The 19,459-nt window shown below is 48.9% G+C and overlaps 1 protein-coding gene across 1 annotated transcript in view; it reads right to left on the reverse strand.

The window, feature by feature from the left end:
* The window catches only part of mttp (microsomal triglyceride transfer protein), a 55,171-nt gene that overhangs the window by 4,488 nt on the left and 31,224 nt on the right, over nt 1–19,459 (reverse strand). Inside the window, exons 7-17 of the mRNA XM_078218673.1 lie at nt 18,617–18,767; nt 17,150–17,307; nt 16,089–16,257; nt 14,046–14,153; nt 12,227–12,439; nt 9,159–9,370; nt 7,279–7,376; nt 6,292–6,413; nt 3,867–4,094; nt 2,438–2,562; nt 1,206–1,376 (exon numbers count right to left, since the gene is read on the reverse strand). Of these exons, the coding sequence (XP_078074799.1) occupies nt 1,206–1,376; nt 2,438–2,562; nt 3,867–4,094; nt 6,292–6,413; nt 7,279–7,376; nt 9,159–9,370; nt 12,227–12,439; nt 14,046–14,153; nt 16,089–16,257; nt 17,150–17,307; nt 18,617–18,767 (1,755 nt within the window). The remainder of the gene's footprint in view (nt 1–1,205; nt 1,377–2,437; nt 2,563–3,866; nt 4,095–6,291; nt 6,414–7,278; nt 7,377–9,158; nt 9,371–12,226; nt 12,440–14,045; nt 14,154–16,088; nt 16,258–17,149; nt 17,308–18,616; nt 18,768–19,459) is intronic.

Below are 19,459 nucleotides of genomic sequence, written 5' to 3' on the forward strand. Positions count from 1 at the left end.
CACCAGGCGGATTCCTGGGAATGGTGGGATTATGCAATGAGGAGAGATTAAGGAAATTGGGCCTCTATTCACTGGTGTTTAGAAGAATGAGAGGCGACCTCATTGAGACATACAAAATTCAACAAGGATGCAGGAAGGATGTTTCCCCCTGGCTGAGGGGTCTATAACTGCAGGGGACACAGTCCTATTAGGACAGAGATGAGGAGCAATTTGTTCACTCAGAGGGCGGTAAATCTTTGGAATTTGTTACTCAGTCGCTGAGTATGTTCAAGACAGAGAAGGGTAGATTTCTAGATTATAAAGATATCAAAAGGCATGGGGATTGTATGAGAAAATGGCTTGATGTAGAAAATCAGCCATGCTCTAGCAGAATGACAGAGCAGGATTGAGGGGCCGAATGGTCTCATCCTTTCCTGCGTTCCTACGTTCCTCTTCCTCTCACCCGATCACCAAAAACTTTCTAGTCCTTTTTCCTCCAGGTGTTTATCTAGCTTCTCCTTAAACGTATCTATGAATTTAGTGTCTCATACATTTAAGGCAGGGAAGGACAGATTTTTGGTGTCTCAGGGACACATGTCACGAGGGCAGCGGACGCCTGGGAACACCACCACCGGGAGGTTCCCCTCTGAGCCACTCACCATCCTGACCTGGAAATATATCGGCGTTCCTTCACTGTCGCTGGGTCAAAATCTTGGAACTCCCTCCCTAACAGCGCTGTGGGTGTACCTACGCCACATGGGCTGCAGCTGTTCAAGAAGGCAGCTCACCACCATTCTCTCAAGGGAAATTAGGGATGGGCAATAAATGCTGGCCTGGCCAAGTGTCCACATCCCAGGAATGAATTAAAAAAGGGGGAATGAAGGGATAAGGGGAGTGGGCATGAAAATGAAGTTGAAACCTGAGATCCGGCTCGATGGGCCAAGTTGAGTCTTGCTCTTGTTTTTTTATGTTCTTTGACTAAACCAGTCCATGTGGTAGTGAGTTCCACATTCTCATCACCCTCTGGGTAAAGAGGTTTCTCCTGGATTCCTGCTGGGTTTATTAGTGACTCTTCTTTTTCTATGACCCCGAGTTTTGGACTCTTCCCCCCCAAGTGGAGAAGTTTTTGTCTATTCTATCGAAGCCTTCCCTATTTATAAAGACTCTTTCAGCTCATCCTCTATCCATCTCTCTTCTAGACCAAAGAGAATGGGTTTGTTTCTTACCTGAATGGAAATTGCTCCTTGACCATCTGCATACAGACCAGAAACGGATACTCGGAGAACTTTACGGTTGAGATGAAATCGAGTAGCGCCTCCGTTTCCACACTCGTCTCCACGCCACTTTTGACAAACAGCGCATCCACTGTGATGTTACCAACAACGACCATTGCACCTCTTGGGGACAAAATGTGAAAGGAAAAGGAAGCCTATTTTAGACTTGATACAGTATAGCCCATCCACTGAACTCTGAACCCAGGGCACCTGTGTAGGCCGGATTATCAATCTGGGCTCGGGAATCTGATGCCCATTTCCAGCTTCCAAGCCCGTGGTGCTATTTTAATATGCAAAGCTTCCAACTGGAGGCAAGCTCGGAGTCTAATGAGTGGAGCTGGGCGTTGCCCGGAGGCGGGAGCTGGCTCTGGGGCAATGCTCAAAGGCAAGCGGCCGCCATGACTGATGTTGCCTTGTAGATTGGACCAAACAGCAGAGTAGAGGAACAACATGTTCATGGTGCAAAAACACATGTTCAAACAACAAGGCACTCCCCATTCTCCTCAAACAATGGCCACTACCTGCTCCCACTCGTGGACCTTAGTTTGAATAACCCATTTTTGTTTTAGTTAATTCAGCAGCAACATCACATGATGACTCCCCCAGTGTGCTCCTGACAGCTGGTGCACTAACAACACAATATCGTGCTTATGCTACTGGACTAATAATTCAGATATAAGAGCTAAAACACCATTGAGTTTAAATTCAATTAATAAAATCTGAAATAGAAAGCTAGTATTGGTAAACCACCAGAATGCTGTAAAAACCCATCTGGTTCACTAATGTCCTTTAGGGAAGGAAATCTGCTGTCTTTACCTGGTCTGGCCTACATGTGACTCCAGAGCCACAGCAATGTGGTTGACTCTCAACTCTCTGCAATGGTCGAGTGAGCCACTCAGCTGATTTCAAGAAGGTGGCTCAATCCCACCTTTTCAAGGACAATTAGAGATGGGCGCTAAATGCTGGTCCTGGCAGCAACACCTGTTGTCCTACGAATGAATTCAAGGCACATAGATGGAGCTAAGATACAGATTAGCCATGATCTCAGTGAATGGTGGAATGGGCTCAATGGGCTGAATAGCCTCCTCCTTCCTGTCCCTACAAGTGACAGTAGGTGTCACAGCGAGCGCCGCTCAAGAAAAAGCATTTGGCCACAGGATGCAAGGTGCAGCGAAGCGTCATACCTGTTGGTGACGGTGGTTTTAGATTCCCGGTACCATAAACTGAAATCCATCCCACCAGAGATATCGATGGACAGACCTCCTTGGAATTCCACAGTTGCCTTCAGTCCGGACGGCAGCTGAAGGACCTGATGTGAAAAGAGAAAGAGGGCTTTCAATTTCCCAGTGACTCTTTACCGAGGCATTGAATTCCACACTATTTAATCCTTCAGATTTATAATGGGCAGACTTTCCTCACACTGTTCCATTAACAGCACAGAAACAGGCCATTCGGCACGCCTGCTCTGTGTCCTTGTTTATGCTCTACACACGTTTCCTCCAATCTCATCCTATCAATGTATCCTTCTATTCCTTTCTCCCTCATGTGTTTGTCAAGCTTCCCCTTAAATGTATCGATATTATTCACCGTAACCACTCCCTGTTGCTTTGAGTCCCTACATGGGCAGCACGGTGGCACCGTGGTTAGCACTGCTGCCTCACAGTGCCAGGGACCCAGGTTCGATTCCAGCCTCGGGTCACTGTGTGGAGTTTGCGCGTTCTCCCCATGTCTGCGTGGGTTTCCTCCGGGTGCTCCGGTTTCTCCCACAGTCCAAAGATGTGCAGGTTAAGTGGATTGGCCATGCTGAATTTCCCCTTAGCGTCAGGGGGACAAGCTAGGGTCAATGCATGGGGTTATGGGGATAGGGCCTGGGTGAGATTGGGGTGAGTGCAAGCTCAATGGGCCGAATGGCTTCCTCCTGCACTGTAGGATTCTATGAGTCCCTACATGGGCGGCACAGTGGTTAGCACTGCTGCCTCACAGCGCCAGGGACCCGGCTTCCATTCCCAGCTTGGGTCACTGTCTGTGCGGAGTCTGCACATTTTCCCCATGTCTGCATGGGCTTCCTCCGGGTGCTCCGGTTTCCTCCCAAAGACGTACTGGTTAGGTGCATTGGCTGGGCTAAATTTTCCCTCAGTGTTACTGAACAGGCACCGGAGTGTGGCGACTAGGGAATTTGCACAATAACTTCACTGCAGTGTTAATGTAAGCCTACTTGTGACACTAATAGCTAGACTTTAAAAAACCATCCTGACCTGGAAATGTATTGGCCATTCCTTCACTATCGCTGGGTCAAAATCCTGATACTACTACAGTTCAGGAAGGCAGCTCACCGCCACCTGCTCGAAGGCAATTCGGAATGGGCAATAAATACTGGTCTAGCCAGCGAGGCACACATCTATACGTTTTAAATTATGTACAGACACTGTACTGAGGGAGTGCCACTCTGTAACAGAGAATTCAATTCAAAATTCTACGCACTGGGCTATGTCAACTAGAGAAAATGTTCTGATTAAAATCTCGTGGCCTGGATATCAAAAGCAAAGTTTGAAAGAATTGACTTAATTGTTAGTAGAAAATGGAGAGTTGAAAGTTGTGGAGATGGGTAGATACCTGGGCATGGTCAATGAGCAGGATGAGGCCTTTGACCACACTCACTGGCTCTCCAGTCGCTGTGAACATCTTGGCCATTAAGTCACTGTAGCCTCGGAAGAAGGTGACTGGTCTGAGCTGGACATCAAACAGCACGGCAGACATCCCAGCCAGGGACTCGAGATCCTTCTCACCTTCATCAGCTGTTGCAGCGATTAGAGTCTCCAACCCCTGAGCTTCAATCACCACCTACAGGAAAGAAAAACATCGCACTTAAAAAACTTGAACAGACACTAAAAGCAGCAATACTGTCAGAGGGTCAGTGCTGAGGGAGTGCTGCACTGTCAGAGAGTCAGTACTGAGGGAGTGCCGCACTGTCAGAGGGTCAGTACTGAGGAAGCGCTGCACTGTCAGAGAGTCAGTACTGAAGGAGTGCTGCACTGTCAGAGGATCAGTACTGAGGGAGGGCTAACCTTTTTGGTAGTAAGTTAAAGTTGTATTAAGCGTTGGTAGAATGACGTTTGGAATCTGTTCTGGTCTCGATGAAAGGATATAAAGGCACTGGAGAAGGTGCAAACATTATTTACATAAATGATGTTAGCATTGAGAGGGAGATTGGTAAAGTTTGAACGGGCTGGGGCTCTTTACCCCAATAAAGAGAAGGCTGAAGAGTGACTTAACAGGTGTCTTTAAAATAATAAAGTTAAATAGGGTGGATGTGGAGATGTTTCCAGCTGTGGGTGAGGTCAAAACAAGGGGCAATAAATGTCAGACAGTCACTAATGAATCCATTGGGGAATTCAGGTGAAACCTCTTTACCCAGGGAGTGAGGAGAATGTAGAACTCGCTCCCACAGGGAGTGAGGAGAATGTAGAACTCGCTCCCACAGGGAGTGAGGAGAATGTAGAACTCGCTCCCACAGTGAGTGGGGAAAATGTAGAACTCGCTCCCACAGTGAGTGGGGAGAATGTGGGACTCGCTCCCACAGTGAGTGGGGAGAATGTGGGACTCGCTCCCACAGTGAGTGGGGAGAATGTGGGACTCGCTCCCACAGGGAGTGGGGGGAATGTGGAACTCGCTCCCACAGGGAGTGGGGGGAATGTGGAACTCGCTCCCACAGGGAGTGGGGGGAATGTGGAACTCGCTCCCACAGGGAGTGGGGAGAATGTGGAACTCGCTCCCACAGGGAGTGGGGAGAGTGTGGGACTCACTCTCACGGGGAATTGGGAGAGTGTGGGACTCGCTCCCACAGGGAGTGGGGAGAATGTGGGACTCACTCCCACGGGGAGTGGGGAGAATGTGGGACTCGTTCCCACAGGGAATGGGGAGAATGTGGAACTCGCTCCCACAGGGAGTGGGGAGAATGTGGGACTCGCTCCCACAGGGAGTGGGGAGAGTGTGGGACTCACTCCCACAGGGAGTGGGGAGAGTGTGGGACTCACTCTCACGGGGAATAGGGAGAGTGTGGGACTCGCTCCCACAGGGAGTGGGGAGAATGTGGAACTCGCTCCCATAGGGAATGGGGAGAATGTGGGACTCGCTCCCACAGGGAGTGGGGAGAGTGTGGGACTCACTCCCACAGGGAGTGGGGAGAGTGTGGGACTCACTCTCATGGGGAATTGGGAGAGTGTGGGACTCGCTCCCACAGGGAGTGGGGAGAATGTGGAACTCGCTCCCATAGGGAATGGGGAGAATGTGGAACTCGCTCCCACAGGGAGTGGGGAGAATGTGGGACTCGCTCCCACAGGGAGTGGGGAGAGTGTGGGACTCACTCTCACGGGGAGTGGGGAGAATGTGGGACTCGTTCCCACAGGGAGTGTTTGAGGTGAATCGCTTCGATACATTTGAGGGGAATCTGGATAAACACATGAGGGAGAAAGGAAGAAAAGGAAACGTTGATAGGGTGAGGTGAAGAGAGGGTGGGAGGAGGCTGGTGTGGAGCAGAAACATCAACACCGACCAGGTGGGCCGAATGGCCTGTCTCTGTATTGTAAATCAATGTAATTCCTGGCATATCATTGCAGGAGCAGTTCCTGTAGCGTCTCTCAGCACTGTCAGGATTATTTCTAATTCAAGGTCAGTGACCTGTAATTATAGGTGCATTTTGCAAAGGTTACAATTTGACCTGTTAACTCAGTCCCTCTCGCTGCCGATGCTGCCTGTGTATTTCCAGCACTTTCTGAACTTATTCCCGAGCCAGCCGGAGGTTTTGGGCTATTTTGAGTTGCTTCTTCTCGCAGGAAAACAATTAAAGCAGTGAAAGAAGCACAAGCCTCTGTGTGCCCATACTGGGTGGCCTGCGTGCCCATACTGGGTGGCCTGCGTGCCCATACTGGGTGGCCTGCGTGCCCATACTGGGTGGCCTGTGTGCCCATACCTGGGTGGCCTGTGTGCCCATACCTGGGTGGCCTGTGTGCCCATACCTGGGTGGCCTGTGTGCCCATACCTGGGTGGCCTGTAGCTGTGTTGCCTGGCTGTGTACAAAGATGTTCATGTTGCTCTTTCTCAGAATGCCCGATCCCGAGTATAAGATATCCAGACTGTATGTCGACGATGAATCTGTACCCTCTGAAAAAGAGAAAGGCTTCCCCAGTAATTCATCCTGTATCATCACCACAGGACGCTACCCGCTTGTATAAAGCATCTTGAACCAGGTTTTAGCTGAATTAACTGCTCCAACTGACCATCCCAGCTCTCTCTCTACAGTCTGGCCGCTCCCTGGGTCTCACTGTATGAGTTTATAAAGTAAAGGTCAACGGCTTATTCATCATCCAAGGCAGAACTGCCTCACACACACACACACACCCACACACGCACCCTCACACACACACACACACCTACACCCACACACGCACACACACATCGACCCTATATACACACACACCCACACACACACCCACACACACACCCACACACACATCGACCCTATATACACACACACCCACACACACACACACACACATACACACACATCGACCCTATATACACACACACCCACACTCACTATACACACACACACACACCCACACACACACACCCACACACACACACACGCACACACACACGCACACACACCCACGCACACACACCCACGCACACACACCCACGCACACACACCCACGCACACACACCCACGCACACACACCCACACACACCCACACACACCCCGACCCTATACACACACACACAATACTCACACATGATCTCATTGAATGGCTAAATAAGCCCAAGGGGTTGAATGGCCTCCTCCTGTTCCTATGTTCTCCTTTGAGACTCCCCTCTATACCTACTTCCTTGATGAAGTTTTTGGTAACATGCCCTAACATCTCCTTAAGGGTGAAATTCTGTCGACTAACATTCCTGCAAAGGAGCCTGGGATATCTGAGTACTTTCAAAAGGTGCTATATAAATGCCGTAGTTGTTGTTGCCTTACGTTTCATGTATCCGGAGTAGGCCGATGAAGAGCCAATCTTGGAGAAACGGTCATAGTTGTGGACAACAGTGTCCTTCAGAACTTTCCGCACCATTTCACTGCAAAGGAGAAAGTAGACATGTTGAGAACGAGTAATCTTCGCATTGTGACGAGACATTGGCCAGAGTTCTACCACCCTGCCCCGCCCGTGGGCAAGGGGCGGACAATGGGAAGGTTCGTAGACCTCAGATGTGATTTTCTGGTCTCGGGTCAAGTGAGCTTGTAATATCCTGCCCATTAGGGTCTAAAGGGGGCCATAGAGTTAAGCATATTTACCAAAAACAAAGATTGATTGTGGAGGACTTTAAGGAAATTTGTGTAGCTTTTAAGCATACCATCGTCTCCAGGGAGATATTTGGATACATTCAGGGGAATTGCACTCGCTGCCTTGACCCCACCATGACCCCAGCCCAATTGCCTCTCTTGGGCCTGAAGTACTTTGTGGGATGCATATTAGACATCAATGTCATCAATGGGAAGAGTTTCACAATACTGGGGGAGGACAGTGAGATGGAACACCCACAGCGACACATGAAGGTGAGGGAGAGATGGCTATCTCATTTACTTACAAAAATTTCCCAAGGTGTTGGACGGTGGCTACAAGAGCAGGTCAGAGGTTGAAATTCTGCAGTGACTAATTCGGTTTCTGAATCCCCTAAAGCCTGTCCACCATCTACTAAGACCTGGTTGGCTGTAGAGATTCGTATTCTAATCAGTATTCTGTAACTTGATTTTGTGTCCCTGTGCCCTGTTTGAGAGCAGATTTCCACTCCATCTGACGAAGGAGCAGCGCTCCGAAGGCTAGTGGCGTTTGCTACCAGATAAACCTGTTGGACTTTAACCTGGTGTTGTTAGACTCCTTACACCATCTACAAGGCAGAGGTCAGGAGTGTGATGGAATACTCTCCACTTGCCTGGATGAGTGTGGCTCCAACAACCCTCAAAAGCCATGAGGTGGAGATGCCGGCGTTGGACTGGGGTGGGCACAATAAGAAGTCTCACAACACCAGGTTAACGTCCAACAGGTTTATTTGGAATCATGAGCTTTCAGAGCGCTGCTCCTTCATCACTCACCTGATGAAGGGGCAGCGCTCCGAAAGCTCTTTGAAATTTCTATTTAATTAACACAATGACCCTGATCCCATATCTCCTTTTCTTTTCATAGAATCCCTGCATAGCAGAAGGAGGCCATTCGGCCCATCGAGCCTGTCCCAACAACAATCCCACCCCAGGCCCCATCCCTGTCACCCCACATTTTTATCCTGCTAATCCCCCTAACTTATGCATCCTGGCAATTTAGTCTGGCCAATCAACCTAACCTGCACATTTCAACAGGTCTGGCAGCATCTGTAAGGAGAGAAAACAGCTGACGTTTCGAGTCCAGATGACCCTTTGTCAAAGTCAGAGCTTTAAATCTTTAAAGGGTCGTCTGGACTTGAAACGTCAGCTCTTTTCTCTCCTTACAGATGCTGCCAGACCTGCTGAGATTTTCCAGCGTTTTCTCTTTTGGTTTCAGATTCCAGCATCTGCAGTAATTTGCTTTTAACCAGCACGTCTTTCAGACTGTGGGAGGAAACCGGAACACCCGGAGGAAACCCACGCAGACACGAGGAGAACGTGCAGACTCCGCACAGACAGTGACCCAAGGCTGGAATTGAACCCGGGTCCCTGGCGCTGTGAGGCAGCAGTGCTAACCACTGTGCCACCGTGCCGCCCAAAGTTTCAAGTATTTAATCCAATTCCTTTTGTTGAAAGCTATTATTAAATCTGTTTAAAGGTCAGCCAATTACCTTAAATCTGCTTTATGTGAAAACGCAATTTACAAATGAAGATAAACATACCTGGCTGGAAGTTTAAAGCGGAGAATATCCTGAATCTTGGAGAGTAAGTATTTGCTCATTTCAGCTGGTAGTTCGCCAATGGAAAGGATAATGTTTTGAACCTCCACAAAGGAGGGGTTGTTGTTGAAGATGATGTCTGCCGCAGACGCCCGCACCGTCTTCTCATAGACCCGTCGGTTCTGGTGGTAGATCCTGTTCATCACCTTCTTCACCTGGTCAAACACAAAGCCACGACAATCAGCTTGGTAAACGGACACACCGTTCTGCCCACAGCATCTGCTCAAGGTTAATTAAAGAGCCAAAAGGACATGCTGCCCAATGGGAGAACCGAGCCACTTAGCTCATAAAATATAGGAGCAGAATTAGGCCATTCGGCCCATCGAGTCTGCTCCGTCATTCGATCACGGCTGATATGCTCCTCATCCCCATTTTCCTGCCTTCTCCCCATAACCCTTCAACCCCATTACCAATTAAAAATCTGTCTAATTCCCCCTTAAATGTACTCACTGTCCCATTTGGGCCAGCTTCAGCCCACTCACTCTGATTCAACTCATTTCAGCTGTTCTTTCTCTATATTCTCCATGGGACATGGGTGTTACTGGCAGGGCCGGCACTTGTTACCCATCTCCAATTGCCCCTTGAACTGAGTGGTTTCTCAGCCATTCCAAAGGACAGTTCAGAGTCAACCACATTGCTGTGAGTCTGGAGTCACATGTAGGCCAGACCAGGTGAGGACGGCAGATTTCCTTCCCCAAAGGGACATTAGTGAACCAAATGGGTTTTTGCAACAGTCACTGGTAATCTTATGGTCACCATTACTGAAACTAGCTTTATTTTCCAGATTTTATTCATTGAACTTAAATCCCATTCGCTGCCATGCTGGGATTTGAACCCATGTCCTCAGAGCATTAGCCCCTGGATAACCAGTCCATCCAGTGGCATGCTCACTGCGCCATCACCACCCCCCCACCCCCCCGCCCCCCACCCCCCCCCGCCCCCTCCCCCGCCCATCCCACCACCAAATTATCCTTGGGACAGACAGAGAGAACTACCGTCCTTCACAATGTCAGCCTGGCAGTGGGTAGCTCTACGCCTCCAGGTTAGTAGATCATGAGTTCAAGCCTCAATTCAGAGGCCTGGATGGCACTCCAGTTCAGTACTGAGGGAGTGCTGCACTGTCAAAGGTGCTGTCTTTCTGATGAGATGTTAAGCCACTGTCTACCCTGTCAGTTGGACATAAAAGATCCCACGTCACCATTTGGAAGCAGAGCAGCAAAGCTCTCCCCGGTGTCCTGCTCAACACTCATCCCTCAACGGACTTCCCGAAAAAAAACAGGTCGCCTGGAACAAAAATAAAATACTGTGGATGCTGGAAATCTGAAATCAAAACAGAAAATGCTGGAAATACTCAGCAGGTCAGGCAGCTACTGTGGAGAGAGAAACAGAGTTAACGTTTCAGGTCGATGACCTTTCATCGGAATGGGAGTAAGCTGGAGATGTAACAGGGTTTGAGCAAGTATGGAGGAAGGGAAGAGGAGGGAGGAACAAAGAGAAGGGAAGGTCTGTGTTTTGGTGGAGGGTAGGAGGGGTTAGATAACAAGAGGGAAGATGGTGCCAGGCAAGAGGAGGTGTTGGGCAGAATTTTCCTGTCCCACCCGCCATGGGCATCATAGTAGGTGGGACACGGACCATGCAAAGGTCCGTTGACCTCAGGTCGGGATTTCTGGCTTTGGGGCAAACGCGGCTGGAAAATCTCACCCATTGAGTCTAGAAGTCTGTTCCTCGAGTTTCATTGTAAGAGTGTAGGAAGCCACGGTCGGAGGGGTCAGAGTGGGAAAGAGGCAGAGAGATAGAAGGACAGGTGACGGGGAGCTCAGGGTTACACTTGCAGATTGAACCGTGGCACAGTGGCACAGTGGTTAGCACTGCAGCCTCACAGCACCAGGGACCTGGGTTCGATTCCCGGCTTGGGTCACTGTCTGTGTGGAGTCTGCATGTTATCCCCGTGTCTGTGTGGGTTTCCTCCGGGTGCTCCGGTTTCCTCCCACAGCCCAAAGACGTGCGAATTAGGTGGATTGACCATATTAAATTGTCCCTTACTGTCAGGGGGACTAGTTAGGGTAAATGCATGGGGTTATGGGGATAGGGCCTGGGTGGGATTGTGGTCGGTGCAGACCCGATGGGCCGAATGGTCTCCTTCTGCACTGTAGGATTCTATGATTCTATGATTCTAATCTCACAATCTGCGTTTGGTCTCCCCAATGTAGAGGAGGTAGATTCTGAATAGTGATTACAGAAAATCGAAATAAGTGCGAGGAAATTGCTGGTTCCCTGAAGGAGTGTTTGGGACTGGGATGGCATCGCTGAACATCGATTCCTCTCCATCCTCCTCCAGCTTCCAGAAGGTTGTATTCCCTCCACAACAGTCTGGCTCACTCATCAACCCCCAATGTTCCTCCGCTCCCCACAGCAAAAGAATACAGATAATACCGTTCCTTTTACCTCCTGCCTTCCCATGATCCCATGGTCCTAGAGTCCTAAACACTGACATCCCCCCTGATTACAGACCTCCCTGTTTTGTTCCTCCTCCTATCCCCACCTTCCCCTCTCTCAGTACTCACTTAAACCCGCTACATCTTACTCCAGTTCTGATGTAAGGTCATTGACCTGAAAGGGTAACCCTGTTTCCACTTCCACGGACACTAACTGGCCTGCTGAGTGCTTCCAGAATTTTCTGTTGTTATTATCTCATTGCTGGTCGTGGAATCTTTCCCAGTTTTACAACTTTCCATTTGAAATTGCAAAGGTAAATTACACTGATCCCTGGATCTTTAGCAACCGTTATGACAGGTAGCCTTTGCACGGGAAGGTTTGCACAGACGTTTGTTAAGATCATTCTTAAAATGTGGTGGACTGAGATTCCAGAGAACCCTTAACAAGACACTTCTCAGGGCTATGGGGACAAAGCTGGGTGAGGCTCCAATTGGATTTCTCCTTCAAAGAGCCAGTACATGCCGATTGGCTTCCTCTGCGCATCGTGATTCTCTGATACTGATGTGAAACTTCACCTCCTCTGTGATGTCCGCTCGCTCATATTTCTGGATAGCTGACAGAGCGATATTGCTGACAGGTCCAGAACTCGATTCCGCGTGTCTCAGTAAGATGGGAATAGCAACAGGCAGTAGAGAATTCTTCAAAGACAGGATGTACATCTCAATCTCAGATTCCTTTTCAGCTGAATCTGCACCTTTAAGAATCATTTCCTTTGCTTTGACCACAGCCTGAAATAGAAAAATAATCATTTTGGGTTCAGAAATTGAAAACACAATGTGCAATTTGATGATACTTTTTGTATCATCGTTTGATTTCTGGCAGCCTGGGCCCCAAGCTCTGGAATTCCCTCCCTGAACCTATCTGCCTCTCCACCTCACCCCCTGAACCTCCCTGCCTCTCTCCCTGAACGTATCTGCCTCACCCCCTCACTCCCTCAACCTCTCTGCCTCTCTCCCTCACTCCCTCAACCTCTCTGCCTCTCCCCCTCACTCCCTGAACCTCTCTGCCTCTCCCGCTCACTACCTAAACCTCTCTGCCTCTCCCCCTCACTCCCTGAACCTCTCTGCCTCTGCCCCTCACTCCTTGAACCTTTCTGCCTCTCCCACTCACCCCCAGAACCTCTCTGCCTCTCCCCCTCACTCCCTGAACCTCTCCGCTTCTCTCTTTGCCTCCATGAACCTCTCTACCAGGGAGTGGGGAGAATGTGGAACCTGTTCCCACAGGGAGTGGGGAGAATGTGGGACTTGCTCCCAAAGGGAGTGGGGAAAATGTGGGACTCGATTCCACAGGCAGTGGGGAGAATGTGGAACCTGTTCCCACAGGGAGTGGGGAGAATGTGGGACTTGCTCCCACAGGGAGTGGGGAGAATGTGGGGCTCACTCCCACAGGGAGTGGGGAGAATGTGGAACTCGTTCCCAAAGGGAGTGGGGAGAATGTGGGACTCGCTCCCACAGGGAGTGGGGAGAATGTGGGGCTCACTCCCACAGGGAATGGGGGTATGTGGAATCCGTTCCCACAGGAAGTGGGGAAAATGTGGGACTCGCCCCCACAGGCAGTGGGGAGAATGTGGAACCTGTTCCCACAGGGAGTGGGGGGAATGTGGGACTCGCTCCCATAGGGAGTGGGGAGAATGTGGGACTCGCTCCCATAGGGAGTGGGGGGAATGTGGGACTCGCTCCCACAGGGAGTGGGGAGAATGTGGGGCTCACTCCCACAGGGAATGGGGAGAATGTGGAATCCGTTCCCACAGGGAGTGGTGAGAATGTGGGACTCACTCCCACGGGGATTAGGGAGAATGTGGAACTTGCTACCCCAGGGAGTGAGGAGAATGTGGAACTCACTCCCACAGGGATTGGGGAGAATGGAGGACTCGCTCCCACAGGGAGTGAGGAGAATGTAGGACTCACTCCCACAGGGAGTGGGAAGAATGTGGGACTCGCTCCCACAGGGAGTGGGGAGAATGTGAGACTTGCTCCTGCAGGGAGTGGGGAGAATGTGGGACTCGCTCCCATCGGGAGTGGGGGGAATGTGGGACTCGCTCCCACAGCGAGTGGGGAAAATGTGGGACTGACTCCCACAGGGAGTGGGGAGAATGTGGAACTTGCTGGCTGAAGTGAATAGCATTGATATAAATCAGGGTGAAGCTGGATAAACACATGAGGGAGAGAGGAACAGAAGCTTATGTGATTAAGTTAGTTAAAGAGTGGTAGAAGGAAGTTCAGGTGGAGCATAAACCACAAGTATAGACCAGCTGGGCCGAATGGCCTGTTCTTGTGCTGCAGAGTCAATGTAACTCTGTGCAAACGAGACACAGCAGATTGTATGTGTACCCACCGGCAGTTCACACTGTCCTTTCTGGCAGAACTTCCTAACGAGAGCCCCAATGATAATCACAATTGTTTCTCGGATATCATTGCTCTTGATTTTTCCATCAAGTTTTCCCTGTGACAAACATGTGACAAAGAAAAACATTGGTATTAACAGTAGAAGCATTTATTATACAGCAGAGACTGTATTAAAACAGACACGCAACAATCTATAGTAGTTTTAAAAGTTATATTGGAACGCAATTTATTGAACCAAGTTTCCTTATGTTAAACTGTAGTTTCGCATGTTATTCAAGTTTCACTTTACACTGGTCTGAGATGGTGGTTGGGCCTCATAGAATCATAGAGGTTTACATCATGGAAACAGCCCTTTGACCCAACTTGTCCATGCCACCCTTTTTTTAACCACAAAGCTAGTCCCAATTGCCCGCGTTTGGCCCATATCCCTCTATACCCATCTTACCCATGTAACTGTCTAAATGCTTTTTAAAAGACAAAATTGTACCCGCCTCTACAACTACCTCTGGCAGCTTGTTCCAGACACTCACCACTCTCTGTGTGAAAAAATTGCTCCTCTGGACCTTCTTGTATCTCTCCCCTCTCACCTTAAACCTATAGGAGCTCCTCAATTTGACAAACATTATCATACACAGCTGCTCCTCCCTAGACTACGTAATATTTGGATCGAAAGGAACTGACCCAACTAGAATTATCCTAAGAATCCTACGATCTTATTTCTGGAACACCCTTCTAACCTAAAAAATTTTTCTTCAGCTTTGCAATCAGGAATAACCTATAAATAATTCCCTCTCTAACAGCATTGTGGGTGTACCTACACAACATGGGCCTGCAGCAGTTCATGAAGGCAGCTCGTCACCGCCTTATCGAGGGCAATTAGAGATGGGCAATAAATGTTGGCCTAGCCAGTGGTCCTCAGATTAACGAATGAGTAAAAAAGACACTTGACCACTTCCTTCCATTCCCTGCCTTTTGAGATATCTCTTAGATGGAGAGTTTGTGGCAGACCTGCCCCTATGTATCTCAAAATACCCTGGGTTAATCTTTGGAACATGGGGGAATGAAAAATCTCTCTTCCCAGATTTGCTTTGGATAATTCATCTCCTTGAAGCAGCTTGAATTTGAATGGCTTATATTCCCTGTTAACCCTTGCTGGACAAGGCCTTCCAATTGTACTGTTGGGTACAATTGGCCTAATATCTCAGCAAGATTGCAATGTAGGAGCTGGGGGAGACCCTTCGAGCCTGCTCCACCATTCAATAAGATCATGGCCAATCTGATTGTGGTCTCAACTCCACTTTCTTGTCAGCCCTCCCCATAACCCTTGACCCCCTTGTCAATCAGAACTCTGTCCAACTCAGCCATGAATAGATTCAATGACCTCCTTGCTGCTGACCTCCCCGGTGACATCCATTCAAACATGTCCGTGTGTAGGGTGTACATTGAGGACCGATTGAGGCGGCACAGTGGTTAGCACTGCTGCCTCACAGCGCTAGGGACCTGAGTTCGATTCCCGCTTGGGTCACTGTCTGTGTGGAGTCTCCACATTCTCCCCATGTCTGCGTGGGTTTCGGCCTGGTTCTCTGGTTTCCTCCCACAGTCTGAAAGACGTCCTGGTCAGGGTGAATTGGCCGTGCTAAATTCTCCCTCAGTGTACCCGAACAGGCGCCGGAGTATGGCGACTGGGGGATTTTCACAGTAGCTTCATTGCAGTGTTAATGTAAGCCGACTTGTGACAATAAATAAATAAAAATAATATGAGTAAAGAATCAAGTTCATTTTCGTCACTGAATCTAGTGCTCGGCAGAAAAATCATGAAAAAAAACCTTTTGTGTGCTGGCAGCTCCTTATGCAATGTTGGTCTTACTGTCCGCATGCAGAATGGCCATGTGGACATTGCACGTTGCGACAGTGCCCAGGGAATTGAGTGCCATCATGAGTGATTGCATCAGGACAGAGGGGCGGATAACCAAAAGAAGCATTTTTAAAGACAGTCTGGCAATAAGAAGTTGCTCAGGATGAAAAGACTTACCATTAAAACTTTCAGCATCTCCTCCGTGGGGTGGGAGGCAAAGCCGCAGGCGTAGAGAAACCTCTCCTGCAGGATATAGTTACTGCCGTTTCTGAAATCTAAGAATTCCAGCATCGCCGTCAAAGAAGCAGTGGTCTGAGCAGAGGTCACAGCGTCGACCAGTTGTGGACTGGGACAGTAAGATTGGAAAACAACTGGGTGAGTGCAATTGATCCGGGAAGAACCCCAACTTCCAACTTTACATTCTGGAACCACTTATTTCTTATGGACAACCAAACACCCTGTATCCAGGATCCAATTGGATCAACGTCAAGGAATATCTACTTACCCAGCAAGCCTAGGTAAGAAACAATGCAGTGCTACGCTAACCAATAATCTTGACCAATGAGTTCCAAAGTGTTTTGGGACAAAACTAAACTAACTCTGATCTCCAACATTCACCAATCTTTGATTCACCTTTGAATAAGTACAATCACATCGATGCTAAAAACAACTTACATTTATATAGGGCCTTTTACATTGTAAAATATCCCAAGATGCTTCACACGATTGTTATCAAACACAAGCTAATATCGAATCACATGAAGAGGTCAGATGATCAAAAGCTTGGTCAAATAGGTAGGGTCCATAAGGGCCATCTTAAAGCAAGAGGGAGAGAAACAGAGAGGTTTAGGGAGGGAGTTCCACATCTTAGGCCCCAGTTAACTGAAGGCATGGCTGCCAATGATGGGGAATTAAAATGGGGGATGCTCAAGAGGCCAGAATTAGAGGAGTGCAGAGACCTTGGAGGATCGTAGGAGCGGGTGAGGTTACGTAGATGGAGGGAGGTGTGAGGCTTCTGAGGGGTTTGAGAGCAGCAATTGTGGACAGAGATCTAGGCCAGTTGCACAAGTCACATGAATCAATGCATCAAATATTTATGATATATTTATGACCAGTTTTGATCAGTGTTCTCTGTGCATCAAACTCTGAGGCACAGTGAACTGACCAAGCAAATCTACACTAGCATTCCTGTATCAGAGCAGTGAGTGTTAAGAAGAGCGAGTGACAGTGTGACTCACAGCGTGCTGTCATTCTCACTTCTCAGGATTTTCAGAATATCCTCCTTCTTGGCTTTTCTCAAAGCTTGAACCAGCAATAAGAAACTCCTGGTGGCAGATGCTTTTGCGAGATTCCCAGGCTCCAGTTCTTTCCGTATAGTCTTCCAATATTCAACAAGCTGCCGGCAGAGAGAGAGAGAAAAACAAACTTAACCCTCTTTGGGCACAGGGTCATTCTGTCTGTAATGGTCATCCATCATCTAAAACCGTGTCAAGACCTTCCGATTAACAAGAGAAGCCACCGGGAGAGAGCAGCAAGAGAGGGGGAGGGAGGGCAGCTCCTTAAACCAACACCCGCCACCACCTCGATCATCTAACAACTGATGTCCTCACTGAGAGAGACGTCAAAGCTACAATAGGGCTCAGAAACCACCTGGAAACCCATGGCCAACGTTGACATCTCACTCCCACCCAGTCATCTTCAAGGATTAGATCGTCCTTGACACGTGGGATTGCCAATAATCATTCTGTTCCTGCTCTATCTCAACTGGAAATGCTTGTTTCTAACACTGGAATTTTAGGGATGGTGAGTGATTGGTGCTCACCATCCTGAGAGTCAATGCCTAACACCCAGTCACTGACTCCCAAACTCCCACTGCCACTGAACACTCATTAGAACATTGATTGGCAGAGGGCAAGCTTCCGTCAGCCAATCAGATTGATCATTAGCTCTTCAACCCCGCCAGGCACAGCGTAGCGGTGGCCAGAAGCGGTACTGCGGCAGTCTGCCCATGACCTTTGAAAAGTCTCGGAGGTCCCAGGGGTGGGAGGGTAGGAGATCCCCAGATCCCCAGGGCGGGTGGGGGGGGTTGGGGGAGGAACGGAATGGAATTGCGTGTCGGGAGGTGCGCTATGGGTGCTGAAGCTCCAATGTTCTGGGGGGGCGGGGGAAGGACATCCCAGCTCTTCAGAGGGACCTTCAGAGTGAGGTGCACCTCCCTCCCTTCCCACCAGGCATGAGGAGAAGTTCAAATGTCACTTTCTCACCCTACCCACTCCTGCCAGCCTAAACATCGAGGCTGGTCGGGAAAGGGCCCTGAAGTGGTCAAGTGAATGGGTGAGTTTGCCGCCCAAAGTCCAGCCCGCCCAAGCATGAAATTGCATCTAGGTTTGGCCGGGGAGGAAATAGTCATTTAGTAGCACGGAACTTGAGTACTGCTGAAAAAAGAGACATGCCATCAAAATTTTGGGTCTCTCACTCATCAGGACAGATCACAAGAAGTTACCAAACTGTTACAGGGGAAGCATAAGACGAGAATGCTGATTGGTTGGCAAGTGGACTCTGACAGCTAACTGCTCTATGCTGCATTCGCCATGGCAATGTCTCCACCAATCAGAATCCACAAAATATATTCTTCAGGGCTAACTCAATCCACCTCAAAATTAATTTCCAAATGAATTACCAGTTAAAAGAGTCTGATTACTTACTGAAGGACAACCTTTGCATTCTGCTTTGACTGCGCCAGGGATCAGAGAGATGGACACATACTCGGGATTCACAGAATTAACAATGCTGCTGATTTCTCCTGCTTGGATTTGTTTAGGTCCAGCCTTTGTCAACTGAAACTCCAACCTCTGTCTAAAAAGTGAAAGGAAGAGTCTGAATTCAGGCAGCCTGCCATTCAGTTCTGGCAGTGCAGTTTCACATAAAAGTAGCTCCAATGCATGACAGCACCATGCTGCAATATTGCAAAATAAATGAATCATGGAATCCCTACAGTGCAGAAGGAGGCCATTCGGCCCATCGAGTCTGCACCGACCACATCCCACCCAGGTCCTATTCCCGTAACCCCACACATTTACCCTGCTAGTCCCCCTGACACTAAGGGGCAATTTAGCATGGCCAATCCAGCTAACCCGCACATCTTTGGACTGTGGGAGGAAACCAGAGCACCTGGGGGAAACCCACGCAGACACGGGGGGAACGTGCAAACTCCACACAGACAATGGACCTGAGGTTGGAATTGAACCCGGATCCCTGGCACTGAGGCAGCAGTGCTAACCACTGTGCCACCGTGCTGCCAATATGCGTTAATTTACTACAAGAGGTAGTATTACAATAGTCAATAATGTCTATCTTTCCATGGCTAAGGAACAAGACTTGCATTTATATAGCCCCTTTCACGTCCCAAAGCCACTTTACTGACAATGAAATCCTTTTTGTGGTGTTGTCAACATTGTAATGTAGAAAATGTTGTTGGATATCTCCCAAATTTATGTACTTCAAAAAGTACAATCAAAAGTTTAATGTGAAAATCCCCTTGTAAACTT

Source organism: Mustelus asterias, chromosome 1 (assembly GCF_964213995.1).
Source record: "Mustelus asterias chromosome 1, sMusAst1.hap1.1, whole genome shotgun sequence".
NCBI classification, from domain to species: Eukaryota; Metazoa; Chordata; class Chondrichthyes; order Carcharhiniformes; family Triakidae; genus Mustelus; species Mustelus asterias.